Source organism: Lemur catta, chromosome 13, assembly GCF_020740605.2.
Source record: "Lemur catta isolate mLemCat1 chromosome 13, mLemCat1.pri, whole genome shotgun sequence".
Lineage (NCBI taxonomy): Eukaryota > Metazoa > Chordata > Mammalia > Primates > Lemuridae > Lemur > Lemur catta.
In genome coordinates, this window is record NC_059140.1 from 76974834 (window position 1) to 77002513 (window position 27680).

Below are 27680 nucleotides of genomic sequence, written 5' to 3' on the forward strand. Positions count from 1 at the left end.
CTGCATTGAGGAATTTCCTATTTAAGATGGCAGCCCGCTGGCCCAGGAGCAGGCCCCAACAGCCGGTAGGCGAGAGGCCAGAGGCACCGGACTGCACCGAGGTTTAGAGGTGGCTCTACTGGGACTCTGGGCAAGCCTGCTGATCACTCCGGGTCCGTTTTCCCTTTGGTCAAATTGATGACCTGTTAGAACCTCTCCCAATTGCAAGGTGACCTGAACCTGACCGGGAACCGAGTGCTTGCAGGTCGGAAGTCCAGCCCGCTGCGAGCCACCTGGAAACCGAGGGAGGCCTTTTACACCTGAGTCTGTCTGCTCACCTGTAAATCGGGAACAGAGCTCTTTAATTCACAATGATTATAAAAGACGTTTATGAAATATTTGGTTAAATATAAAATATTTTATTAAATAAAAAACACGTTTATGAAAACTCTGTATAAGCCCTAGTGGTAGGCGTAGCCATGCCGGGATTGGCGATATTGTAACTGGAGGAAGGGATACTCTAATTGCTGCACAAAGTCGACCTCTTCATCTCACCTCTGCAGAGGCGGGAGCCAGGTGAGCAGCGATTTCCCCGCAGGAACCTCCCCCATGCGCTCCACATTTTTTGTCGGAGGAATTTAATCTCACCAGCCGAAAAGCGCGGCTCCCCATGTCACCTTTCCTTTAAAGGACGCGGGCCCCGCCCACTACGGAAAGCGAAGGGGTCTCGCCGGGGAGCATTTATTGGCTCCTTCTGCCTGACCTTATAAATGGCCGACCCCAGGACGCGTAATGCTGAAGGTGAGGGGCGCGGAGCGATGAGGGGTTCTGCGGCGGGAGGACACGGTCTTAGGGGACGTGCCTGCGGAGGAGGTGGCACTGCGCTCAGCCGCGTCCGTGTAAGGTCATGGCTACTCCGTCCCGCACAGGCGCGGGGCAGATAGTTCCCACATTCCGTGCGGCGGGGTCGGGGGTTTGGCCGGGCCCGGGGGCCTTCTTCGGGCCCAGGCCGCTGCCTGAGCCTCCCAGGGTCGCTGTCCCGCGATATCGCACGTTCCGCCCAGCCATTGCGGCTCACCTGCGCGCGTGCCTTCTCTGGCCAAGGCCTGTCGCGGGTCGTGTTCCCCGAGGGGGCGTGGCCGCCGCTGGCACACGTGACCGGCCCAGCTCCGCCCGGAAGTGCCCCGGCTCCTCCGTGCCTGGGCCCGCTCGGGCCGGGCGAGCTGGGCAAGGGCCCCTGCGCTGGAGTGTGCGCAGGAGAGGCCGGACAGACGCTGCCCTTGCTGCTTGCTGCCACCGGATTAGGCCTTATTGGGGAAGGTCGCGAAGTGATTTGGAATTTCTTTTCCTGTTTATCATTTAGTAGGCTCCATGGGCTAAGATTCCCGAAGGAAGTAAAATAAGTTTTCCTACTAAGAAGCCTCAGTTCCAAGTACATGTTACGAAAGGTGTTAATCTAAGAGAAGAACACAAGGTAGAGGGGAGAATCTGGAAAATCAACTACTGTTTGTTGTGCCAGGCACGACGGAGTAAGGAATAAATTGGTCTTGTTTCCTGCTTCATAGAGTTTGCCGTCTAGTGAGGAAGAGTTTGTAGTAATGAGATAATCACAAAATTAAAATTGTGATCATTGCTTTAAGGGAAAGATAAATGGGGCTATGAAGCATTTAATGTTAAGCTCAACAAAGTGAGGAGGGGGGTGGGAGATCTGGCTTAGTTTGGGAGGTAGAAGAATGCCTGAGAAAGATAGCACTTGGTATTGTTCTGGCGTTTCCCAAACTAAGGGAGAATACTGAATTTCAAGAAACCGTAGCTTAGGCAGAAAGGAGAGGCTGGAGAAGTGGAGGGGCTTTTGGGCCTCCTGAAGGTGGAGGTCTTTAATATTGGGGCAGTTTTAAGGGTGTGGTGACAGCAGTGCAATGGGGAGAACCAGTTGCAGGGCTCAAGCGGTTTGTAAAAGCTGAGTTGGGAGACTGGCAGGAATCCCAGCAAGAGGTGGTCTATGTCTTAAAAGAGAGTGGTGACTGTGGGTACAGAGAACTGGATGGATTTGAGTGGGGTTTAGGAAGTAAAGTTAATGAGACTTGGCTGTGAAGTGAGGGAGAGGAATTGTCAAAGGTGACTCAAGGCTGGATGGACAGTGATGTGGAAGAGGACATGACCATTTAGAAAATTAACATACAGACATAAGTTCAACATTTTTTTTTTTTTTTTTTTTTTTTTGAGAGACAGGTCTTGGTCTTTTGCTGGGACTAGAGTGCAGTGATGGCTTCAGAGCTCACTGCAACATCGAACTCCAGGGCTCAAGTGCTCCTTCTGCCTCCTGAGTTGCTGGGACTACAGGCACAAACCCCCACACCGGTGTATTTTTCTATTTTTAGTAGAGACGGCTCTTGCTGTTCTCAGGCTAGTCTGGAACTCCTGGCCTCAAGCAGTCCACCTGCCCTGGCCTCCCAGAGTGCTGGGATTGTAGGCATGAGCCACTGCCCCTGGCCAAGTTCAACTTTTAATACTGAGTCTTTAGCTCTGGGTTTAAAAGCTTTTTACAATTGTTCTGGATAGTCATTAAGTTATTTGAATTTATCAGCTAAAGAAATGTGGTTAAGTAATTGGCCAAAGATATATGTTGGTTTTTTTCCCATTGTTCTAAATCGGAGTTCTAGTACATAAATGGCTCAGTCTCATAGTAGAAAGTACTTTGTGCTTCATTTGGAAGGGTAAAACCAGCAACAAGGGAGGGTAGCATGAAGGTTCAATAACCGTAGTGCAGTCCTCTGGGTTTAAGGCTGCTCAACCCAGGTTAGAATGGAGGAAGGTGGGACAGTTTGCAGGCAGAAGCAAGGATTTTGTTAAACTCCTTTGGAAGGTGTGAAAGAGAATTCTTAGAATCATAGGAATTGGCAAAATTAATTTCACAAATATCTAGTCCACTAGAATCTATTTAACTTTGATCCAACCTCCCTGGAAAGAATAGATATCAATATGAACTTGTGACTCTCAGCTATATGAGAAAGAAGATCAGTGAGTGAACAATAGAAGTTATATTCATCTCTTCAGTCCATATGGGTTTATTAATAAAATGCATGCAAGCAATTTAATTTCTTATAGGACAGGACTCCCCCCCACCCCCAGCCCTCGTGATTCTATCTGCTAAACCACATATTTAAATCATGTTCCAGGAAGTTTCCTTACAAGTATGTAAATAGTAGCTTCTGGGAGAATGCAAAATAATATACAGGGAATGCAACTGACCTTTGAAACAGTAATCATTGCTGCTTTTTTTTGGTATAAGAATGTTCACAGCAACTATTCATAATAGCCAAAAACTGGGAATAGCCTAGGTGTTCATTAACAGAAAACTAGATTTAAAAACTAGTATATTCGTGTACTGGGAGGACACTTCTCAAGTAAAAAGGAACAAACTAATGATACAATACATACAACAACATGGATGAATCTTGAAAACATGCTGGGATGCCTTACAACAAAGAATACATACTGTTCGATTCCATTTCTATGAAGTCTTAGAACAGACTATGATGGAAAAAAATTAGAACAATGGTTGCTTCTGGGTGGGGCTGGGAATTGACTTGGAGGAGGCATGAGGGAACTTTCTGGGATGATAGTCATGTTCTACATGTTGATAGGGGTTTTGGTTACAAAGGTGAATGTACTTGTCAAAACTAATCAAATGTTTAAAATGTGTACATTTCATTATGTATAAATTTTGCATCAAAAGAAAAAATTTAAATATTGAACTCTAGTTAATGATATGCATGCAGAAGTATTTGAGGATGAAGTGTAGTAGTGTCTGCAATTTAGTTTGAAATGTATCAAAATGTAAATAAAATGAATGGAAAGAGGAATAAATGATGGATAGACGAAGCAAGAGTAAAAGCCCTAAGTGTAGAATCTAGGTAATAGATATTGAGGTATTCACTGTAAAGTCTCAACTTTTCTGTGTGTTTAAACATTTTCATAACAAAATGTTGGGGAATATAGTCCTTTAAAAATATTGTTTATTTTAGACAACGGAAGACTATATGAAAATAAATGAACACAACTCTAGGCTCACCTGAAATACATAGCGTATGGAGATAGCCAGATATTTATTTCATAATTTCTTACTTCATGGCTTACTATTTAAATCATTTCAGTTTCTTATGGAGTAGGTGGATCAAACATTAAAATAACTATTGCGTACATTTGGAGTGATGCAATTGACATTTTTTCTTACTTACATCATCCTAGGAAAGTTAGCGATGATGCCAAAGAGGCATCCTCGTTTCTCTTGGAGTTTTTCAGTGATCCAGTCTCAAGTAAATAAGAAATAAATAAAAAGAAATTATGTGTTTCTTTCTACAGTGTGGAGTCAGCTACTGAATTTAAAGCTACAGATAGATGCAGACTCATGCAGTGCAGCCTGATTTTGATAAGGTCTGAGTAATCATCAAATCAGAAATGGGTATCTCATGCCATAAAATTATGTATTTTAAGTAAACTGACATTAAGATAATTGGCTTTTAGGATATTATGGATGTCTCAGAGAGTATGGTCGTGGGAGTAAGAGTACAGCAAATGCACCGATATTGTCATAAGAACATAAGCATTTTTATTTTGATTTAGACTACTGGTTTGTATATTTAGCCTAATATTACTTATCTGACAGAAGTATCTTGTCAGAGAACATGGTTCCTATTTTACATCAACCTTGAAAGGTTAAGGGTAATCTCAGACATCCTGCCTTAAATCGCCTTTGAACCACTTACATTATAATGTTTTATTACTCATTTTCTTAAATTTCTCTCTTTTTTCTTTGTCCTAACCCAGTGGTTTTTAACAGGAGAGAGGAGAGGAAATGCCTGTGCTTTGAAAAGCATCATCAGAGGCTGCTGACAGGCCTCCAGTTCTGGGAAACACTGCCCTGATATAGTCATGTTAACTTTTAACTGTTTATTAGCAAAAAATGGTACAAGTTCAATCTCAAACTGAAACCATCAGCATTTATGATGATGAGACATTTGTAGACTCGGGTGTGATGAAAACTAGATGGAAAACTAATGGTAATATGCATCACAAAACAATTCAGAATTTTAAGTTTTTAAAGTTCCTATTTATAGGAGACTTAGACATAGGCTTGAAACTAAAAAAGGGAAATTTTTTGTAAAGCTGTACAAAGCCAGAATGCCAATGTATTAAGTTACAATGAAATTTAGAACTTATGTAGACTAAGTAGTCCTATAGACCTGACTAATGAAGTGAACTTTTTCCTCTCTCTAGACCAGCGGTCCCCCATCCTTTTTGGCACCAGGGTCTGGTTTCATGGAAGACAATTTTTCCACAGACCCAGCAGGGTTGGGGGATAGGAGGGTGTGTGGGGAGAATGGTTTCGGGATGATTCAAGCGCATTACATTTATTGCATTTGCAGCTGCTCCCCGGCACTGATCTGACAGGAGGCAGAACTCAGGCAGTGATGCTAGCAATGGGGAGCAGCTGTAAATACAGATTAAGCTTCACTTTCTAGCCCACCACTCACCTTCTGCTGTGCGGCCTGGTTTCTAACAGGCCACGGACTGGGACTGGGACTGGTCCGTGGCCCGGGGGTTGGGAACTGAAGCTCTAGCCTAATAATTTATTTTTTATTTTTATTTTAGAGACAGGGTCTAGCTCTGTCACCTAGGCTGGAGTGTAGTGGCAAGATCATATGGCGGGATCATAGCACACTGCAGTCTTAAACTCCTGGGCTCAAGTGATCCTCCCACCTAGGCCTCCCAAAGTGCTGGGATTACAGGGTGAGCCACAGTGCCTGGCCTGTTTGTTTTTTTAAAAACTTTTTAATTATGAAAAATTTAAACATTCAAAAATGTTGAAAGACTAGTAATTACATGTGTATACAACCATAACCTAGATTCAGCAGATGTTGCCATAATTGCATTGTCTAACTTTATATTTCCTGCTGAACCATTTCAAAGTAATCGACAGATGTCATAGCACTATCCTAATACTTCAGCATTCCTTCCCTCAGAATTCCATTTTCACACCTAAGAAAATTAGCAATACTTCTCTACTAGTGTCTAATACTAGTGCCTTTGCAGGTTCCCACCCCCCTCCCCCATCCCCAACATACCCCTTCAGCATTTTATAACTATGTTTCCTTGATCATTTTATTCAGGAGTAGCCTCCCGCTTGCTTTTTCTTTCCCAATTACATTGACTTTTTTAGATATCAAGCCAGTTGTCCCAGAGTCTGGATCTGTCAGATTATTCTCTTGCTGTTTCCTCTAATTTGTTTCTCTCAGAGTCTGGCTCTTGTACCCTCTGAAAACTGGAAGCCAGGTCCTGACACTGCCTCGGGTTCAGGGAAGCCTTTTGGCAAGGCTGCCTCAGAGAAGGTCTGGTGTACTGTACGTGGCTTCACAGCAGGTGTACGCTGGGATGGCAGGTTGTCCCATGGTTGAATATGCTGAGTGTGACCTTTGATTAAGATGGTGACAGACAGCTGTCTCCTTGGCAGAGTATGTTTTTTTCTTTTTACAGTCTGTAAGTAATCTGTGGGTGACCGTTTGGCATCAGCTTTCTACCTAATGATTTTTTGCATCTATCCTTGCCTGAGTCAGTGATTTCATTGGGGATGGCAAAATGGTAATTTTCTAATTGCATTTACTTTTCTTTTCCATTTATTAGCTGTCATTCTCGCCTAAAGAAGAGCTTTTCCTCATCAAGTGGGGATGATTATAGTTCTTCCTAAAAAGGTAGAATAAATGCTCAGTTCTTTTTTGTTTAATTACCAATTCACCAATTTGCAAAGTAAGGAATTGGGGTAATCGTCACATACAGTTGTGGCAAATTATCATTTTCATAGATTTTTGCATATTCAGTGTGTTGAAATGAATTACAGTCATTAGTCCTTAATGTTTAAATTATACCAAATTTGACCAGTGGGAGTCTCTTCATGCTGCCAAACTGTAAATGAAATGTAAACAAACAGAATTGTAATACTATCAGGGAAATCTGAAAACTAGATATTTGATGATATAAAGGAACGATTATTAATTGGGATAATGTTGTGATTATTAAAAAGATAAAAGAGTGCCTCGTAGAGATACATGCTGAAGTATTTACTGATAGAATAGGGTTGATTTTGAAATAGTTCTGGATGGTTGGGGGGAGATGTGAAGGGGGTAGAGAGGAAACAGGTTTGGCGTGTGCTGTTTATTATGCTCTTCCTGTACCAGTTTGAAAAGTTTCCTAATAAAAAGGTTTAAAATTATGAATCTATGTTGACATTCACAATTCCAATTTAATATTACAGTTTTTTAATCTATAAGGGTGTATTTTGAAGAAACATGTATATTTTCAACTTTCCTGATGTAAAGCCAAAATTTAGCTAGTATGAAAGTTTAATTGCTTTGAACTACTTTGCCTACTGTATAAATCAAGAAAATTTGAAGCTTTTTTAAATTTAAAATTAAGTTTGAATAATGGTAAAGGGCTTTGAATTAAAAGACATAGTTTCAGTGTTTTCCTACTCTCTTCTTTTCCCTTTTTCTCTTCTTGGAAATTGTTTTTAAAGCTTAAAAACAATCCTGCAACATTTTTCTGAAATAGTGTTTATTTTGTAAATAAATAGGATATATTTACAAGTATAAAAATAATACTCATAAAAAATTTGAGAAATAATGATTAGGAAAGATAAGGGGAAAAATCACTTTTGTCTTAAACCTCAAATAACCAGGGTTTTTATAAATTTCTCTTCATCTTTTTCTTATGTATAGTATTTTTGTTTATTTGATTACTTGTTTGGAAAAAAAAACCCACATTTTGAGCCAGCTGTGGGGGCAAGTGCCTGTATTACCAGCTACTGGGGAGATTGAGACAGGAAGATGGCTTGAGCCCAGGAGTTCGAGGCTGTGGTGAGCTATGATGATGCCACTGCACTCTAGCCTGTGACAGGGAAGACTCAGGGCGGAGCAAGTTTGGCTGGGAAGATTAAAAAGTGAATTTTGGACTTGTTAACTCTGGGATGACTATTACATATCTATGTGGAGCTGCTGGGTACGCAGTTAACACTGTAAGTGTGGAACTCGGGAGAGATTGGAGGTGGAGTTGTCAATTTGGGTATTGAGTATTATCAAGCTAGGTAAGGATGGAAATGAGACTGTGCATGTCCATTGCTTTCTATTTAATTTACCATATGTTTTTTCATATCACTCTTCAACATGAGGGGTGAAGAGTCAGTGGTTCATACAGCCTGGTGGGATCAAAGCCAGGGACCAGAGGAAATTTCCAGTTTTAAACACCCAGGTGATTCTCATGCAGGTGGCACAGGGACCATTCTTTGAAAAGCACTACTGAAGACACCTCCTTTTTTCTTCTTTCATCTTTGACAAGTCATGCTTCTGTGAGTTCTTGATTCTCTAATGTTTCGTAGCATACCCTAGATGCGATGACAGGTCCTCTCATCACTCCTTCAGCCTGCGCCTCTAAGATTTACTAAACATGTGAATGGAAGGAGAGAGATGCAATTAAAAAAATCAAAGTACAATTTGTAAGTGCTTCAAATTCAGTCTTCTAGCCATAAAGTAAAACTGCTATCATCATATATGCTGCAGTTACCATTTGGTAGTAATGCCTGAAAGATCTTTATAGTTTACATGGTTGGCACTTTGATTTATGTCATGATATTTCCTTTTTGACAGTCTGAGTTCTTCCAGTGGGTCAGCTTCCTTCCTAGAGAGTCCCCTTTCCCGTGATAGTATTCTTATCTTTTGTACATCATCAGATATGTTGATAAATTGTTAACAGTTAATTATACTAAAATTTTATGAATTGGTATTTATGAGTCACCAATCATTTTATATACTACATTCTCATAAATAAATCCTCAAGATGATATTTGTTTTTGTAGTTAGTGCTACAAGATCCATGGGAAATAGAGTCAAATGAGATCATGTATATAGAAGAAAAAAAAGGAAAACCAAAGCACTGTGCAAATCTGACTTATTCTCATAAACCGCTTGTGCTGGGGACGGTGCCATCATGAGTTAGCCTGGCCAAGGTCACTCAGTAGTCCATCTTGTCGGTAGAGCTTTCCTATGCATGGATCTGGTAGTCTAGGGAACAGCATCTCCTTAACATGTAAGAGAGAATGTAGTCTCTGCAGCCTCTCATATGCCCTACCACATGCCACAGTATCAGACCATGGGATAAGTGATTGAATTTTAATGAACTTTTCTTACTACTTTTTTAGGATGGCTGCTCTTTTTCTAAATAGGTTAACTCTACAAACCATAAAGACTGAAAGTAATTGCATTAGAAGATGTTTTGGTAAACACATTGTGCAAAAGTCAGCACCAGCACAGTTGTTCCCTACTGCTTCTCCCCCAAGGCTGTCCTTCCTAATTCATACAAAGGCTTTTAGCACCGTCCAAGACATCCAGGATGAGAGAAAAAAGAAAAAAAAGGATGGAACCACTTTTAGTAACACTGGAAGAAAAATTAGTGAGCGAATTATTCACGTACTTGATGAGAAGGGCAATGATTTGGGAAACATGCACCGAGCAGATGTGATTAGACTCATGGATGAGCGAGACCTGAGACTGGTGCAAAGGAATCCCAGCGCGGAGCCCCCGGAGTACCAGCTCATGACAGGAGTACAGATTCACGAAGAGCGACTGCGGCTGAGAGAGAGGGAGAAGGCTAGACCGAAAATTGGTAGGTATTTTGCCATTTGCTCCCTGAATCCTTTAGGACTTCAAATTAGCAGTTTAAGTTCTGGTATTTACCAAGGTGCCTGTGACAATGGGGAAATGAGAAACTGGCAAATTCATAGTTCTACCATCATCCCCAGTGTCTCTTTCTGTTCCATCCCTTATTTCTATTCCTTTTTTCCTTGATACCATGTCCATTGTCTTCCTTTAAGCCTGTGTAAAATGAGGGAGAAACAAGGTGAACAAACCAAAATGATGGAAACTCTTTTCCCTCTCTGGCCTGTAGCCTTGTCCCTGAAGCAGAGTAGCTAATGGGTGAAACGGAATGAGATTTCAAGGGATGGATTCGAGTTCCTTGCCCTTTCCTGGGCTGCTCATTTAACCTCTGTCCTTCGGGGTGTTTTTTTTTTCCCCTCATCTCCAAAGTGGAGATGTTTGGTTAATTATCTGGAAGCACCTTTTAAACTCTGAAGTGATTCATAGAGCATCTCTTATGCCGAAATATTTTGTTACGGTATCAGTAGTAAAACTCGTTTCCATATTTGGCCAATCAGCTCATGAGGCACTTGCTATTGAAGCCTCACAGAAGCCATGAATTGTATATTAAGTGAAGATGTTTGTTTTTCACGGTTCCAAAAAAGTGCTGACTGATCGTTACGAAAGATTGTTCCATGGACAGCGCACCGGGACAGGAGTCAGTAAATGGTCCCAGTGCTGCCATCATGAGGTTGTGCACCTTGAGAAAACCATACGTTATCTGTGACTTAGTTTGTAAAGCCACATTTAACAACAAGGAGGTTGACTGGAAAACAAAAAAATATTCAGAAGAGACCAACCGTGGGGAAATAAAAAAACTTTTTAAAAAATGATGGTTTTTTGGAAATGTAAAAGCATACAGGAAAAGATGATGGGTAACATGTATCACCCATCATCCAAAATGAGCAAGTGTTAACATTGTCACACTTTCAATTTTTTAAACAAAACCTTACAGAAAAGTTGAGTCTTCTGTATTCCTTCTCCTGTCCCTCTCAGAGGTGCCCCTGCCCACTCATGCTTTCAGCGTGTTAAACTCCAGCCCATGTTGTTAAACTCCAGTTACACACAGTTGTATTTGTAGACAGTGTATATTATTTTGTGTGTGTAAAAAAAAATGGTGTTTTTAAGATCTATCCATGTTTATGTAATAGGTGTAGCTAATGTATTATATTAATACCTGTGACATTTCATCATAAGAATATATCATAAATTTAATGCATTTCCACGAACACTGGGATTGTTCTCAGGTTTATTATGAACACTGGTGCATATTCTAGGGTCTCTGAACCTAAGTGGGTCAAACTGCTGTCCTCAGCAGTGTATGACATTTCTTTCTCTACATCCTCACTCACACCTGGTACTCTAGTTTTTGTCATGCTAATGAGGGAGAAACCATATTTTATTGTTTTAATTTGTATTTCCTTTTACCATCTGAGTTTTTCTTTTGAGTTGCCTATTCATATTCCTTTATTTTTCTTAGATGGTTTATTTTTCTTCCTGATTTATATATAGGGTTCTCTACTGTGTGTGATACGACAACCTATCCCAGTTATATTTTGACTTTGCCTTTTATTACACAGTCTCATTTTTGAGATGGGAAAATTATCAGTCTTTTTCTTAATGAACTCCTTCCCCTATCGTGAAGTCATAAACTATTCTTTTCTTCTGTTTGTTTTAAAGTTGCATTTTTTCACCTGTAGATCATGAGATAGGGAGATCTAACTGTTTCCCATCAGAACACTCTCAATTGTCCCAACACCTTTATGGAGTAGTCTGATCCTTCCCTGTAAAATAATTTTCTAGTGGGTAGGACTTCCAGAGAGACAGTGCAAGGACACAGGACACAGGGAGCCTCCCCAGCTGACACAGTCTGGCTGAGCCCTTAGTAGCAAGGAGAGCATCAGAAAAGGAGTGAATGAGAAGAGTACTCCCCAGACACCCCCATCAGAAAGAAAAGTAAGAGAAATTAAGTTTATCATAAACCTGAATTTTATTCTTTTAAACAACCATTCTTTTGGTGTTCTTTCATCCAATGACGATTAACAATAAATGGAAGCATTTTAGATTTTTAAATACCCTTACCTGGCAGGTAAAAATTGGTACCTTTATGTTTATCTTTCCCATTTAAAAATGTGTTTACTGGTCTGTGAAACTGAAAGTCACCCGAGAGGACCGTTAGGTGGTAACCAGCTATGCTGTGAAGTGCATGGGAGAACGTTCGGGTTTCATAGCAGACTAGTCAATAGCCCTGGCACCAAATCTTCCTGTTTCAAACTAGGACCAACCCTGACAAAGGAGCTAACTTTTTCTTCAAACATCGGACAACATGATTTGGACACAAAGAGTAAACAAATTCGGCAGTGGATTGAGAAAAAATACAAAGTTCAAATTACTATAAAGAAAGGGAAAAATGCAGATGAGCCAGAAAATAAAATGGTAAGTAAAAGCAGGTATGAGTGACTGCTTGTTTTGTTTTTTGATCTAAAAATATAGTTGTAGAAAATCTGAAAACTTTAAAGGCGAAGAAAAGTGACTGGTAAATCTACCCTGTGATATCAGCTTTCCAGTTTGTATTTCAAAACATAAGCATGCTGTATATACGTTTTCTAACATATGAAAACAATGTATTTTATAATGTAAAAGCTATATACTATTCTTTTTTACAAAGTGTAGACTAACCTTTAAATAGGAAAGCTAGAAACTTTATAGATTCATCTTTTGTTTCCTCTTTGTACTTATGAGAAGCATTGTGTAGTCAAACTGTCTTCTAGATAGTATGTATCAGTTTACAATCCCAGGGTAAGTTTATGGAATATCTGTTTCACTTTTAAAGTTAGGTAACTTTATTACCTGCTAACGGCAGCATTAGTCCAGTGGTTTTGAACCTTAGCTCCATGGTAGAATCACTCAGGCCTGGGGTCCCCAACCCAGGGGACCTGTTAGGAACCAGGCCACACAGCAGGAGGTGAGCGGTGGATGAGCGAGCGAAGCTTCATCTGTATTTACAGCTGCTCTCCATCATTTTGCATCACTGCGTGAGCTCCATCTCCTCTCAGATCAGCGGTGGCATTAGATTGTCATAGGAAGTCGAACCATACTGTAAACTGCTCGTGTGAGGGATCTAGGTTGCCTGCTCCTTATGAGAATCTAATGCCTGATGATCTGAGTTGGAGCCAAGCAGTGATGCTAGCTCTGGGGAGCGGCTGCAAATACAGATTACCATTAGCAGAGAGGTTTGACTTCACAAAAACCATAATAAATCAATTGCTTGCAGACTTATATCAAAACCCTATCAGTGAGTGGCAAGTGACAATTAAGCTGCATCTGATGGTAGGCTATATAGTGGCAAGTGAGCATCTTCAGTTGTAAGGCTGCATCTGGTGGCAGGCTGTAAGTTAAAGTCTGACACTTATTTCAGTCTTTGTGTGGCCCACCCATGATTTACCACTTCTGTCCATGCGTCTTTCCTACACTGTGCACTTGTCTCAGTCACAGTTTTGGAACACCCATAAGCTAACACTAGCAAAAATGAGTAAAAAGCAAACATCACAGGAGAGCTTCTTTGAAGAAGGGGAAAGACCCAATGATGAGACAACAGAAGACTCCAAGACTGCCAACAAAATGAAAGCTACGTTTAATAGAAAATACGAAGAGTCCTACTTAAATTAAGGCTTCATTCCAACAGGTGATTCACTTTCTTCAAACTCGTTTTGTATAATATGTGGCAACCGGCTATTCAAAGAAGCCATGAAACCTTCAAAACTCATTTGCCACATGGAGACCAAGCACCCTGCGTTAAAAGACAAGCCTTGGGAGTTTTTCAAAAGAAAAAAACGTGAACACGAAGAACAGAAGCAATGATTGAAGGCCACTCCTTCATCAAATGTGTCTGCACTGAGAGCCTCATGCTTAGCGGCTAACCGCACTGCCAGAGCTAAGAAGCCCTTTACTATTGGTGAAGAGTTGATCCTGCCTGCTGCTAAGGACGTTTGCCGTGATAGGAGAGGCTGCAGTTCAAAAGGGGGCACAAGTTCCTCTTTTGGCTAGCACCATAACTAGACAAATGGATGAAATAGCAGAGGATATTGAGGCACAATTGTTAGGATTAATGAGTTACATGGTATGTAATCCAGGTTGATGAGTCTATTGATGTTGACAAGGCAACAATGCTTGTTTCTGTGCGATACATTTTTTAGGAGGATGTGCATGAGGATATGTTATGTGCACTTTTGTTGCCAACCAACACCACAGCTGCAGAGCTCTTCAAGTCTTTGAATGATTACATATCAGGAAAACTGAATTGGTCATTTTGTGTCAGTATATGCAGACGGAGTGGCTGCCATGACTGGACAGCTTTCTGATGTCACTACTGGGATCAAGGAGGTCACTGCTGAATGTGAGTCTATGCACTGTGTCATCCATAGAGAAATGCTGGCTAGCCGAAAATGTCACGTAAACAGTGTTTTGCAGGATGTGATTAAAATTATCAACCACATTAAAGAACATGCCCTTAACACGTCTGTTTGCACAGCTCTGTGAGGAGGTGGACGCAGAGTGCACACGTTGTCTTTTATACACAGAAGTGACATGGCTTTCTAAAGGTAGGTCACCAGCCAGAGTTTTTGAGTTAACAAGAGCCACTCCAGAGATTTCTTTTAGAAAAACAGTTACCACTGGCAGCACATTTCAGTGACACAGAATGAGTCGCAAAATTTGTTTACTTTTGTGACATATTCAACCTGCTCAACTAACTCAATCTGTCACTTCAGGGGAGAATGACAACTCTGTTGAAGTTGGCAGATAAAGTGCCTGCCTTCAAAGCCAAACTAGAATTATGGGGGTGACAAGTGAACATGGGGATTTTTATGTTTTAAACATTAGCAGAGATTTTGAAAGAGACTGAGCCAGGGCCTGCCTTCTCCCAGCTTGCGCATGATCACCTCTCTCAGCTTTCAGAAGAGTTCGAGCATTACTTCCCAACCACTAAAGACCCCTGAACTGGGAAGGGATGGATCCGCGACCCAGTTGTGAATAAGCCAGGTGAATTGACTTTGTCCGTGCTAGAAGAGGATCAACTGCTTGAGATCACAAATGACAGTGGCCTTAAAAGTATGTTTGAGACAACTTCAAATCTCCATACATTCTGGATTAAAATCAAGGTGGAATATCCTGAGATTGCCACAAAAGCACTGAAAAGCCTCCTTCCATTTCCATATTTGTGAAGCCAGGTTTTCTGCGGTGACAGCAACCAAAACAAGATTATAGAGTAGATGGACATAAGCAACACACTTCAGGTGTCACTGTCTCCCATCACCCCCAGATGGGACTGTCTAGTTGCAGGAAAACAAGCTTAGGGCTCCCACTGCTACTGCATTATGGTGAGTTGTATAATTATATTATTATATATGACAGTATAATAATAAAGTACACAGTAAATATAATGTGCTTTAATAATCGTGAAACCATCCCCCCCCCTCCCCCTGGTCATGGAAAAATTCTTATGAAACCAGTCCCTGGTGCCAAAAAGGTTGGAGACCGCTGACTTAGGGGATTAGTCCCAGCCAATCCAGAATTTCTTGAGCCCAGGTCTCTTTTTTAATCATTTCAAGTGATTCTGTGTTAGTGAGTGGTAGAGTGAGTATTGAGAACTGTACTTGGCTAACAATTTTTGGGATAAGGAGTATTTTTGCTGATGCCTAAACCTAGTGCTTTGTACTTGTTTTGGGGAGAGGGTAGTCTGGGGCCCAATGTAGTCCCTTCGTGCCATGACAGTGGACATTTAAAACTATTAAGCATTCAGTGCATCAGTACAGATTTCAATCAACAACTTAACCAGGTATATATGAACTGATTTGCTAATCACTGAAACAGCAATTCAGAATGCTGGGGTTTTTATGAGTATTAGAGCATTAGTACTAGAAAGCATCAAGGACACTGATTTTAAATTAATCTTTGGCTGTTTTCCTTTTTTAGGAGGAGATATTTAATCAAATACTCCAGGCTATGCCTGGAATGGCTACCTTCTCATCCAAGCCACAACCGATCAGAGGAGGAAAAGCGTTAATGTGTGTTCTTCGTCCTTTAACCACAAAGGAAGAGAACGAATATACAGAAACTCAAGAAACCCAGAAAAAAGACACTTTGAACAAAGGAAATGGAAATGATAAAGAATCAAATGTTGTACAACTGTGATTTTAATAAAGAAAAATATGCTTCTGAGAGAAGAGAGCCGAGCTCATTGGTCTGTGGTCCTCCAAAGAACGCAGGTGGTATCTAGTTGCGGGTAAGTATTGCAACTGTCGAGAGCACCTGGTCTTTCACACAGTTCAGTAACTCTCCGTTTTTAGAAAAAGATAAGCCTTGTTCTTCTTGTTTCTTTTTAGGAGGGATATATCCACTGAGATGAGAGGCCAAACTTCGTTTTTCACGAGATTTTTTTACCTTTGGGAATAAGGAAGATAGATAGACAATTAGAAATAAAAATCAAAATTATCTGAATTAATTTTGCAATAGTTGTATGTACCACCAGGTATAGGTATACAACAGTCCTTTATAAGACGGACAAGTCTTCAGTAGTAGTGCAGACTCACACAGTAGTTGAAAATACTCCCAACAGACTCCATCTGGCTTTATTTAATGAATTATTTTTTTGAGACAAGAGTCTCGTTCTGTCACCCAAGCTAGAGAGTAGAGGTATCACAGCTCACTGCAACCTCCAACTCCTGGGCCTAAGCGAATTTTTTGTAGCGAAGGGGTCTCACTCTTGCTCAGGCTGGTCTCCAGCTCCTGAGCTCAAGAGATCCTCCCACCTCAGCCGCCTTGAGTACTAGGATTACAGGCGTGAGCCACCACAGCCAGGCCCTAAATAATTTCTGTTTTAAAGACATAGCTTGCCTAAGAAATTCCAACTTACTTTAAACTTCATTTTCTTCTTGTCAGGATCATGTACAATGGCATGCCTAGTGAGACTTTGCTACAATGAAAGAAAAAGAAAAAAGTTACGTTTTAAAAACATTGACATTTGGTGTCTATTAATATGAAACCTCCATGAGTTATTTAAAATGTCAACCTTCTTTCTGTTATGCTCTGTTTAGGGATATGACCACCTAATACCCCACCAGCGCTAAGGAAGGATTTCTCCTCAAATCCTGGACTTAAATCATTACCTTTTCTAAGGATCCAGGTTAGGAATTTATATAATCCCAACCACCAGTGGTGTCTTAGTTCTTTTACAAGGGGAGGGGGAACCTGTTGTAAGTGAACTATTCCAAGCCGAAGGAGGTTCTTTAACTGCGTCTGTTTAAGCAGTGTTCATAAACACCAGCGGGAAATCTGACCAACGTCTTGTCTTTGATGATAAAGCCGACCACCATCAGCTCCCCACTGTCTTCTAATGATCTGGACCTCTGCTGAGTGAGTCTTCTCTCTCTCCAGTCTTCATTAAGATTCATGGTAAAAACCTCCCAGAGCGAGTCTGCAGAACTGCACAGGCCCCTCCCACTGTGTGCCGTGTCCTTACCTGGCTGGCTGCTGAAACCTGAAGCAGATCTCACAGTTCTGTGTTCCCTGGTCTCCCTGCTACCCGTTCTCATTCTCAGTCCCTAGATAGTGGGGGTCTAAAAGGACACCTGAAGCATCAGCATGCTCTTATGACCAGTCAGTGTACGATACCAAGGCCACTGGTTCTCATCTTTAGAACACGTAAGGATCCCCTAAAGGGTTTGGTAAAACAGATTCTGGTCACAACCCGAGATTCTGACTCAGCAGGTCTAGGGTGGGCCATGAGCCTGCATTTCCAAGTTCCCAACTGACACTCCTGGTGTAGGGCCATACTCTGAGAACCACTGGCCTTGGCAAAGCTGGTTGTTCTGTCACCTTTAGTTAAGAACCACCCAGCTGAAGCAAGAGTGGAAGGTGTGTCTGGAGCCCACCCTGGGATGCAGGGCTCCCAGTGTGACGGCCACAGACTACAGGACTGCGTATGAGAGTGAGCACTTACTTTCATTGCAAATGTTTTGCCACAGCCAGCGTGTTCACACACAAAAGGACGCTTTTCCTCATGAAAAGAGAGGATATGGCTTTGGAGATTGAACACAGTCGTGTAGGTTCTTCCGCAGCCTTCTCTTGGACATCGACATACAGCCCTTTCTGGGGCATGAGTTTTCATATGTTGCTTAAGATATTCTTTGCGTTTAAATGTTTTCCGGCATACTTCACATGTTATTTCCTCTGTTGGAATAGACAAATTTAACCAATTTCCTCAGATGTTACCACAAAGAAAAAAATACTGAACACGTAAGTAACATTCAATGCCCAAAACCTTGTCACTATACACAAATTAGAAATTTCTAAGGAGCCTAACTCCAGTTTTTATCACCTAGAAAGTTTGTGTCAATTCTCCTAAGTCCTTACATTACATATAGTCACTGTTCACTTGCCAGGGGGCAGAGGCTCTGAGCACGGTGGCTGTGGGCAGTTTGAGAAAATGAAATAGATGTTTGGTTTCCTTACTCGTCCTCCAGTACGCAGGACACTGTTTCCCAAACTGCCCTGCAGAACGCTAGTGCCTCCCGAGATTCTACACTGCAGCTGCCGCAGCCATGAAGCGTGCTACGTGTGCGTGGCGGTAGTAGCTCTGAGAGACCCGGCACAGCCCTGCTCATCTGTCCTACAGCCTGAGCACCCAGCTCTTCAGAAAGCATCACATTGAAACCCTTTTACTTTAAAGCACAGTTAACGTTTCACTCTGGAAAAGCACCAATCAGTTCTGTAGGAACAGGTATTCATGTCACTCCATTCATGCCTGCCTTACCTCTATGGGTTTCTCTCACATGTTTCAGAAGTTCTGTCCATGTTTTTGCCACAAAAGAACATCCTTTTTGACAAATATAGCCTGTTTAAAAAAATAAAAAGAAAAAGTAGGTTGGTGAGTGCATTGCTTATCATGAATACCCAGTGTAAGCACTGACCATAACTAGAAGGGAACCTTTCCTGCCTGTATAATTTTTCTTCCACCTCCCAATAGTATTGTTAGTCTCTAGAGGTAGGAATAAACATTAAGAAAGGTTTGTGTTACAGTAAAACTAAACAATTGCATAGCAAGGTGCTTCACATCAGGGTTTTACCTTAGAGCAGACTTCACAAGGTGGATGCCTTTCCCTCTCCTATTCTCTGGAAGTTGGGTGTGCAGTATATGGACTCCAGCTTCTTCAGTCCCCTGTGTCTCTAAGTCCCAAACCTTTCCCCTACCTGCTCTGTGCTTGTCTATTTTTTGCAAAAGTGTTCTAAGGTGCTTTGTTCTTGGCAGAACACCAAAGTCTCAGCAGTTATAGTGCCCACCCTCTGGTTTCCTCTAGTCTTGCCATCTTGTAAGTTTCCTACTACATAAAAGAAATTGAGTCCAGCTAAGGAAGAAAATAAACTACAAGAACCCAGAGAAAAATACTGAACTCTGCACATGCACAAAGCACTAAAATTGGATTAATCAATGTAACAGCCAGGCTGAGTTTCACCCACTAGAAACTAAAAAGAATGAGGCTGCCTCTCATGCTCAGCTACTAATCTCTTAAAAATCATATAAAAATCATAAATTCTAGGACCTGGGATATTAAAATACCAAAAATCCTCGTGGAAACAGATAATAGATTCAAGTAGTTAATATAATCAAGTCTTTTTGAAAAAAGTAACATCTAATGGCTCTGAAAACTATTATCCAAGCCTTTTGAGTAGCCAACAAGGACAAGAATGGCATGGGTGGTAAACAGAAGAGGTTAAGAACCAAGTAAAGAAGCAAAGCCTTGTCTGGAGTACTGACACGTTCATACGTGTGAAGTGTAACGAAGCCCCTGTGAACAACAGTAAGTTTGAATGGCAGGGCCGCAATGACACAGCAGTGGAAGGACACATGCAGTGCCTCTTTGGATAAGAGTGTAAGACCTGCATAAGCAGAACGGTGCCCCCCCCCCCACAGAGTCCCATCTTCTCAACATGACCACGGATAGACTAGAAGGCACCGAGTATTCAGCAAGCCCCTCAGAGTCGGTACACCCAGGGCTGCCCACACGCACCCTCGTGGATCTTGCTGTGTCGTTTCAGCTTGCTGGGCGTGGCAAAGTGCTTCCCACATCCTTCCTGGGGACACCTGCGTTAGCAACACAAGAGTGTTAGCTGATCCGTTTTCAGAGCGAACTCCACTTAGGGTAAGTGGTATTTTCTCGTATTTCTCCCACCAAAGTCTCACCTCTTCCCACAACCAAACCCATCCTATAAAAATAAGATTTAAAATGTAGACCTAATCAGAAGTGAAGTTAAAGGTATTTAACCAGCCGTGGACCAAAATATACTGTTTCAGAGGGACAGTCACGTTACTTGTTTTGCTTATGTGACCAAATTAAACATTATTTTCGCTTTTATACCTCTGAAAATATACTCTTCCATGGCTACAGAAAAGATACTTCAGGAGGTTATCTGACTGGACTTAGGTCCACACCACTGCCACTCTGAATTGCTTGTATCTAGTTTTCCTAATGATGCTGCACAGGGGTTGTGTGATCTGAGAACACAACAGCAGATGCATCAACCCTGGGTGCGCAGTAAAAAGCACGTGCCACTTCTGTGCTGAAGCCATCAGAACAAGAATAAGTGGCAGAGCCGCAAGCAAGGACAGGCACCAGGCGTGGTCACAGCAACTCAGAGGCACAGGACAGCCTGTGTGAGCCTGGAGGAAGGCACTGGCCAGCCACAGCTGTGCAGAGCCGCCAGCCCATTCCAGGTCTTGTCTAATGCGTTCAGCCTGCAGTTGGTCCCTCTCTAACTGCAGGCCAAGTCCAATTACTTTTGTTCCGCAAGAATAATGTGTATCTTCATAATGACATTTCATATACTTGAATATGCTCTCTTTGAATAGGTAAGTCATTTCTTAGCCTTCCCTTCAAGTTTAACCACAACTGTAATAATCTTACAAATTATTTTGAAATATTTTAGAGAAACAAAAGCAAAATTAAACTTTTAAAATGCCCCTAAATATAAATATGCACACACAGTACACATTAACAGAAAAACATTGATTAGGAAACTGTTTCAAAACACTTGTTTCCAACCTTTGCATTTCAGTCTCATTCACACCCAGAATTTAAGAGATTTTCAGCCATGTGAGTACTTACTTGAATAGTGGTTCGTTGGTGTGCTGGCACTGATGGGTTTTCAGCTGCTGATGTTTCTTAAAGGTCTTCTTGCAACCTTCAAAATTGCACTGTTTCGTAAAGGTTTGTTAGTCTTGAGAAAAATATTAAAAAATCAACAGTTCATAACAATCCTCTCAAGATAAAACTATTTTGGAGACTATATAACTGCTACTTTCAACCCATTTAGTTACTGTAAAATTCTACTTTATCTCAAGAAGCTTTAAGAGTAATGACATTTTAAAAAGCAAAAATGTTTCAGTTGAGGTAGTCTCTCAAAAATACACTTTAATCCACACAATGTTTGCTTCCAAAATAAAACCTTTATGATTACGATAGCTAGTGCAGACTAAATTCAGATATTTGACAGGAAAGTCTGGTTGATGAAAACTTTAGAAACATAGGAAGTGTAAAAACTTTTCAAAAACCTTAAGCATTTAATTCATACTTACTACATACTGTTTTTGCTGATTTTCATGTTTGCGTTCAAAATGTTTCTTCAAGTTTGATTTTGTGTTGAATTTTTGGTCACAGCCAACAGCTGCACAACTGCAAAAAGTTGTATAAACCAAAATATTAACAAACCAAGGCAAGAGAAGTTTTAAGATGCATATATCCTCCCACTTTATAAAAGCTAATTATTCCAAATAGTATAAAATAGCCTTTAGCAAATTCCAAAGTGTTAAGCCATACCAGGTAGGCCTCTCACAGCCTATCATGTAACCTGTTACATGTGACTATCATGGAACAAGATGCTTTTTTATGTTAGGCTTTTGAAATTATGCATACTGCACCAGATACCCCTTATACATGGGGCAGAAGGGAAGGTGAAAATACTAGTCCCAGAGACCTAAACCCTGCTCTGGCTTATGCTTAAGTTATTCTCAGTTTAGAATCTGATAACCATAACACTGCTTGAAATGTCACTAAATTTCATTTCCAAAAAGACTTAAAAAAAAAAAACTGGTCTCAGCTTATAATTAGAAGTAAAATAGATACTTAAAGCAAAACCATAAGCCATTATGCCTCCTGGCATATCACCAAGCCACTCCAGTTCCCCTTGTCTTGGCATCTTGACCTTGAATGATCTAAATCCTTTGTGAATTTTTTTTTTTAAGGAAAATATGTGCTTTTTGTGATGAGTCTTCCTCAGCCTGAGGGATGAAGCAGGGGGAGCCTCGATCTTAGGTATCGCTCAATGATAACACTGAACAACATTCATGTCGGGCACGTGTTCGCCCCAGAGCCAGGCAGAGAACGACCAGACAGTGGGAGGCACAGTGTGGAGGCCCACATGTGGGAGGGGCACTGGGGCAGGGTTCACCAGAAGCCCCCACCACCACAGGGACAAAGCGTTGAGTGCTAACTGGGCAGGTAACCAACATAAAGCGTCCTCTAGTCTCCCTTGCAACTAAGGGTGGCCACGTAGGTAGGTCCAGCCCATCTTGCTCAATGCCCACAAAGTGTCTAAAAAGGGGGCACACCTCTGTGCCCTCTCTTCCTTCCTGCCAGCTGGAATGCTTATGCAACAGCCGGGCACCAACAGGCTTCTTGGGCCATAAGGGTGAAGCCTCAAGATGAGGATGGCAGAGAGACCAGTTACAAGGAGCCCCTGGCTCCTAACCTTTGCATTTCACTCACACAAGAGAAGAGCCTATCTTGGTTAACCTGTCTTGTGCTGGGTTTCCTGTCATTCTTGACTTAAACCTGACACAGACATCTAACCCAGTATGAGTGTGGGGCACGAAGACATGGCTAGGAAGAGTCCTGACAGGAACAAACAGCAGGTACAGGGGTGTGAAAGACCCTGGAAAACTTGGGGGGCGGGGGGGTGCTGGACCACAATTTCATGACTGAGTCAAGCAAATGGGGCGAGATAAGCAGGAAAGGGCCAAATCACACAGGTCATCTTACAACGCACTGGGCTTCATGCACAAGCAGAGCTTAAAACCACTGCATAGCTTTACGAAGGGAAGCATCCCGGAGGGTGCCATGGGAGGGGCCAGTCTGCAGGCAGAGAACACTCTCAGTCGTTCAAGTGAGGAGCAGAGGCCTGAGATGACAGTGGGGCCACTGGAGCAGGGAAGGGTCTGAGGGATGAGTTACCGGACCCAATAACCTACTTGTTGCAGGGGATGGGAGGGAAGGATGGGTCCAGGGAGCCACTTTATCTTTGCTGTGGGTCACAAGATGGACAAGTCGGCCACCTCCCCAGACAATGGGGAGAAAACCAAAGAGAAAGGTGAGCTCAGTTTGGACTGTGAGGAATTTTGGCCACATGAAATTTAAGAAGCCACAGAGACAACCAAGTAGCACTGGTGAGCGAGCAGCCAGATACGGAGACCCAGACTGTGAGTGTCACCGTGGAGCTGTTCCTGGCTGCAGTGTTTTCCTCCATCCTGCCCCTACCCAACCAGCACCCCCCCCCCACTAATCCCCACACAGCTGACGTTTTTAGTTTTGTTACATAATGTCTGGGGTTTCTTTATACAGACAGTAACAAATTCAGTTTCTTCCTGCCCATCCAACATGCCCCCCCCACCAGTGCTTTTTTAACATACAAAAAGGTATCCCACTATAGAGGACTCTTCTGCACCCTGGTTTTTCGATTGGTGTGCCCTGGCAGTTTTCTCCTGGTTTCACAGAGAGCATCTTCTAGCTGTACAGTGTTCCACTGTGTTCATGTACTTTAACCTGTCCCTGCTGGTGAGTATTTGGTTTGATTCCAGCATTTTGCTACTATTAACAGTGTTGCACATAACCTTGGACATACATTTAATGCAGGTGCAGTGTATCTGTAAGTCCCCCAAAGTGAAACTTCCAGGTCAAAGACTATGTCCCAGCACTATTTTGAAGAACACTTTGGTTACTCTTTGCTAGTCTGGGTGAACTATATTTTGAAATAAAATAAGCTTCACTTAGGGTCACTGATTTGATAAACACTGTTCACTTGAGCAGGGACTGAAAGACATCTGCCACCTGTGGCACTTTGCTTCACTCCCGCTGGCTAGCACACTCGCAAGACAGGGCCTCTCCACATGGAAAAGTGACAGTGAAGTCTGTCCTATGTCAAGAATCAGACGCTTCACATTCATTATCATCTTTAAACTAAAAGAAATTCATCTTAGGTCATTAGAAAACCTTACTGCTCTAAGAATTGTCTCATATAACAAAATTATGATACTAAAGCCTAACGTCTGAAAAAACTGCTATGCAGCTATTTCCTGATATGGTACCCTACAGAAAGCTCTGGACATCTATTACAGTTATTTTGATTTTTCAGTGAAAACTAAATGTTTTCATGGAACATTTTGGTTAGTGGTTCTCAATGCATGTAAACCAGACCAGCAACATCAGCATCACCTGGAAACTTGCTAGAAAAGCAGATTCTCTGGCCCCATCCCACACCTACCGAATCAGAAACTCAGAGGTATGTTTTACAAGCTCTTCAGGTGATGCTGATGCACCGTAAATTTGCAATCCACTGTCTTAAGGAAGTAGCTGATAGGAAAGCAGTATCTCTACCCTTTCAGAAATAATCAGCAACTCCTGGAAAAACAAATTAAAACTTGTATGGCAGTGGTGCAAAGGCCTAATTCAAAGAAATACAAGGTAAACTATTAAAAACTCCATTTCATGCTTATATCTCTTATCCCAGCAGCTTATAAAGAATGGGCTGTTGATAAAGACCCTGACAACACAGGGAACCATTTTTCCATCCAGTCAGAACTGTATGTTTCCAAGCTTGATTTCTTGTTTTCTATATATCTTAAGGGGAGATGAGAGGACACAAACTCAAGAGAACTTCAGATTAACTCACTCCTGAATTTATTACACACAAATGACTCACAAACCCCTATTCTCTTCCACACATTCAAAATCTATTCTCTTATATACAAGAATGAATGAAGCTTCACATTATTGATCTTATGAGTTAACAATCAATCTTCTTACCAGGTCTATATGCCAAACACCCCCTTCAAAGGCCTAAAAATAGTTCTCTACTTACACAAACGGCTTTTCTCCAGTATGAATCAGGATGTGGCGACTCAGATGGTAGTCCCTGACAAAGGCTTTGCCACACCCTTCATGGTCACAAACAAATGGTCTCTAGCAGGAAGAAAAGAAAAAACATGTCAGTCTTTCCCTAGTTAAGTTATTAATCGTGGTTATTATTTAAAAGGTTAAAGTGTCAGGTAGGCAAAGCCACAGACTCCCTCTCCAGAGGTGGTTTCCACTCAGAAAGTGTGTTTGGCACCTGGCTACACCAAGGCAAGACAAGGTTTTCCTGCATGAAGTTACACAATATAAATGCCACAACTTCTCACAATGTGACTGCAGATAACAGTGATATCTGCTCTATGAACAGCATTTGAAATAAGCAGGCAGCCTTCCTGGTAACGATATAGCATTGTTAACCTGCTCCTAACCTGACACCAGACTTCCATGGCAACCCCCTCTGGAAGACTACTTGCTGTTGGCGTAGCCTGTCTGCACAGATCCCTCCACAGCATAATTTAACCCATGTGAAGAAAGCCTAGGGTTTAGAAGTGGACCCCAAGATGAGACAAGAAAAAAAGAAAGAAAGCCTAGGGCAGAGAAAAGAACAGGTTCTGCCTCATCTGAACAAGCCCAGTGCCTGTGCCAAAACACAGCTAGAGCAAAAATGTGTCACACACCTGAAAAAGCTTACAGGTGCCAGGGCGAAGCAAAGAAAACAGCGCACAGCTCTAACTGCAACCATCATTTGAGACCCAGGAGTTGGGAAGTGGGACTCCATTCCGAACCTATAGGAAAACCCAAAACACAGCCCCCAAATAACCGGTTTTGTGTATCTGAGAAAAGCACATCACCAAGGCCTCCAGGAGGGGGTGCAAGGCCTCAGCGAGGGTACTCAGAGCAAAGTAAGTGCACAGGAAGACACGAGTGAACTGTACTACAAGGGGCGGAGCCACAGAGCCTTGCACAGCTCCAGCCGTGGAGTAGGCTCACTAAGTGTTTAGTCAAATTATTGTGTGAGATTAGGGACAACAAAGGTGACTCCACATTATCCAACCTCATAACCCCGGTACATGTAAGTTATCCTCCGTACCAGCTCCGGGGCCGGTGCTTAGGCAGGTGTCAGGTGGTAGTGGGCCGTCAAACCGTGCACTTATTTACAAATTAGGAGGAGGGGCCTGATTGGCCAAGACTCAAGAGCAAAGGGGAAAGAGTTGCTTGGTAAGCCTCGAGCCTATGGCAAGGACACCGCGGTTCCAGAACGAAGATCCTAGAACTTCTTATCCACATCCTCAGCTCCTTCCCTAAGTCCAGGACACCAGAGCTGAGCACAGGCACAAGCCTGGGGCGGGATGCGGTGGCTGCTCTAGGACCCCCGCGCTGTCCCAGGGCGCGGGCACCTCCCACCTGGTGAGCCACCGCGCTCCCTAGCCCCAGGGCTGGCCGTCTCGTTACCTCCCCCGTGTGCTTGCACAGGTGCGCGTCAAGCTTCCAGGCCTTGTTGTAACTGGCGCTGCAGTCGGGGAAGGAGCAGATGAACCTCCTGGGAAGCGCGGGGGGCGGCGGGGGCGGGCCCGGGCTCTCGCCAGCCTCGACGAACGCGTCGGCGATGGTCAGGGACGACACCGCCTCGGCGACCGAGGCCGGCGGCTCCAGCGTGCCCAGCCGCGCCCCGGGCCAGGCGCGCAGCCCCGTACAGCGAACCTGCGCGCGCGGCCCCGGCTCCAGGCGCACTTCCGGGAGAGCCGCCCCGCCCTACGCCGGCGCCGCGGCCGCGCATGCGCCAGAAGCCTCCGCGGCGGCTCGCGCCCCGCCTGCTCGGAGTGAACCGCGGGGCCCGGCGGGTTCCCACCGAATGGTGCTTGCGCTTCGCAGGCCGGCAACGCAACCCCCGAGGCACTGCTTAGGTGTGACTTGTCTCCCATCAGCTGCCACCCTCTAGAAAGCACTAGCCTAATGTAATTTAAGCTGGCCTGTTCTTGCCACGTTATCGGTCTGCGCTCTGTGCGGATTCGCTTCCTTGCGTGCTCGGTACCTGCTTCCGCCGGAGGCCCCAGACGGTGGTTCCTCAGCTTGTCCGCTAGCTAGTGTCACGCGGAGATCTTTGCAGAATTCCAAAGCCCACAGCGTACCTGAGCCAATTAAATCATAATTTCTGGGGGTGGAAAACAAGCATAGTAGTTTCAGAAATTCCCCAGGTGATTTAAATGTGCAGAAAAGTTTGGGAACCGCTGCCCTGGGGCCTTGCTGCTCAAAGCAGTCTGTGGACCAGCAGCATCATTTGAAATCCAGTCTCAGACCTACTTCACTCAGCGAGATCTCCAGGTGATTCTGTGTATATTAAAGTTTGAGAAGCACTGTGGAGAGGCCTGAATGAATATTGGTAGCTTGGTTTATGAGGACCCCATGCCTGAAGAATGTCCTTGGGTAACAGTGGCGGGATGGATTCTCTGATGTTCACCAGGTACTTATTTTTCACACCCTCCATCATTCCAAATCATTAAGTCCCATCTCAATCTGATGACCAGGTCCCTGCACAGAAGTGCAGCTTTGAAAACAATAAGCCAGGACTTACTGTCCTGAACTGGAACCGTCACTTTATACCAACTCCTGCTCTCAGCCTCCTCATCTTGAAAGTGGGAAAGACGGTGATAAGACCTGTCTCATCCGGTCTCAAGAGAACAGGACTGTGAGAGTGCATCTGTGATGCGGGTCCACCTGTTGCTTTCCTCATTTGCTGCTGCAGCCTGTCTCCAAGGGCGAAGTCCACACACAT

The 27680-nt window shown here is 42.9% G+C and overlaps 2 protein-coding genes across 6 annotated transcripts; one reads left to right on the forward strand and one right to left on the reverse strand.

Moving 5' to 3' along the window:
- Positions 1–677: 677 nt before the first annotated feature.
- On the forward strand, positions 678–15949 carry MTIF3 (mitochondrial translational initiation factor 3). 5 transcript variants are annotated; one of them, XM_045566862.1, is made up of 5 exons: positions 712–780; positions 6664–6731; positions 9230–9693; positions 12004–12161; positions 15699–15949. In XM_045566862.1, the coding sequence occupies exons 3-5, from the start codon at positions 9231–9233 to the stop codon at positions 15915–15917; spliced, it is 840 nt and encodes a 279-aa protein (XP_045422818.1). In that variant the 5' UTR covers positions 712–780; positions 6664–6731; position 9230; the 3' UTR covers positions 15918–15949. The 5 variants fall into 5 exon arrangements, with proteins under 5 accessions (XP_045422817.1, XP_045422818.1, XP_045422819.1 ...); XM_045566861.1 differs by lacking the exon at positions 6664–6731 and having other exon boundaries at positions 678–780; XM_045566863.1 differs by lacking the exons at positions 712–780; positions 6664–6731 and adding an exon at positions 855–878.
- On the reverse strand, positions 15902–27680 carry GTF3A (general transcription factor IIIA). The gene is made up of 11 exons (XM_045567006.1): positions 27502–27680; positions 26888–27059; positions 26360–26659; positions 24915–25015; positions 21358–21454; positions 20888–20976; positions 19793–19866; positions 18538–18618; positions 17725–17954; positions 16639–16698; positions 15902–16166 (listed from the first exon to the last, which is right to left on the reverse strand). The coding sequence occupies exons 1-11, from the start codon at positions 27678–27680 to the stop codon at positions 15999–16001; spliced, it is 1551 nt and encodes a 516-aa protein (XP_045422962.1). The 3' UTR covers positions 15902–15998.

What these genes read in the sequence shown, in the direction of transcription:
- GTF3A (XM_045567006.1), bottom strand. Translation starts at nt 27,680, where the DNA reads ATGTGTGTGGACTTCGCCCTTGGAGACAGGCTGCAGCAGCAAATGAGG. An exon ending in TGTGCAAGCACACGGGGGAG is followed by an intron (nt 25,016 to 26,359) that starts GTAACGAGACGG and finishes TCTTCCTGCTAG; the next exon opens with AGACCATTTGTTTGTGACCA. An exon ending in AGAAGAAAATGAAGTTTAAA is followed by an intron (nt 16,167 to 16,638) that starts GTAAGTTGGAAT and finishes TTATTCCCAAAG; the next exon opens with GTAAAAAAATCTCGTGAAAA.
- MTIF3 (XM_045566859.1), top strand. Translation starts at nt 8,499, where the DNA reads ATGCAATTAAAAAAATCAAAGTACAATTT. An exon ending in AAAAAATCAAAGTACAATTT is followed by an intron (nt 8,528 to 9,229) that starts GTAAGTGCTTCA and finishes CTACTTTTTTAG; the next exon opens with GATGGCTGCTCTTTTTCTAA. An exon ending in ATGAGCCAGAAAATAAAATG is followed by an intron (nt 12,162 to 15,698) that starts GTAAGTAAAAGC and finishes TTCCTTTTTTAG; the next exon opens with GAGGAGATATTTAATCAAAT.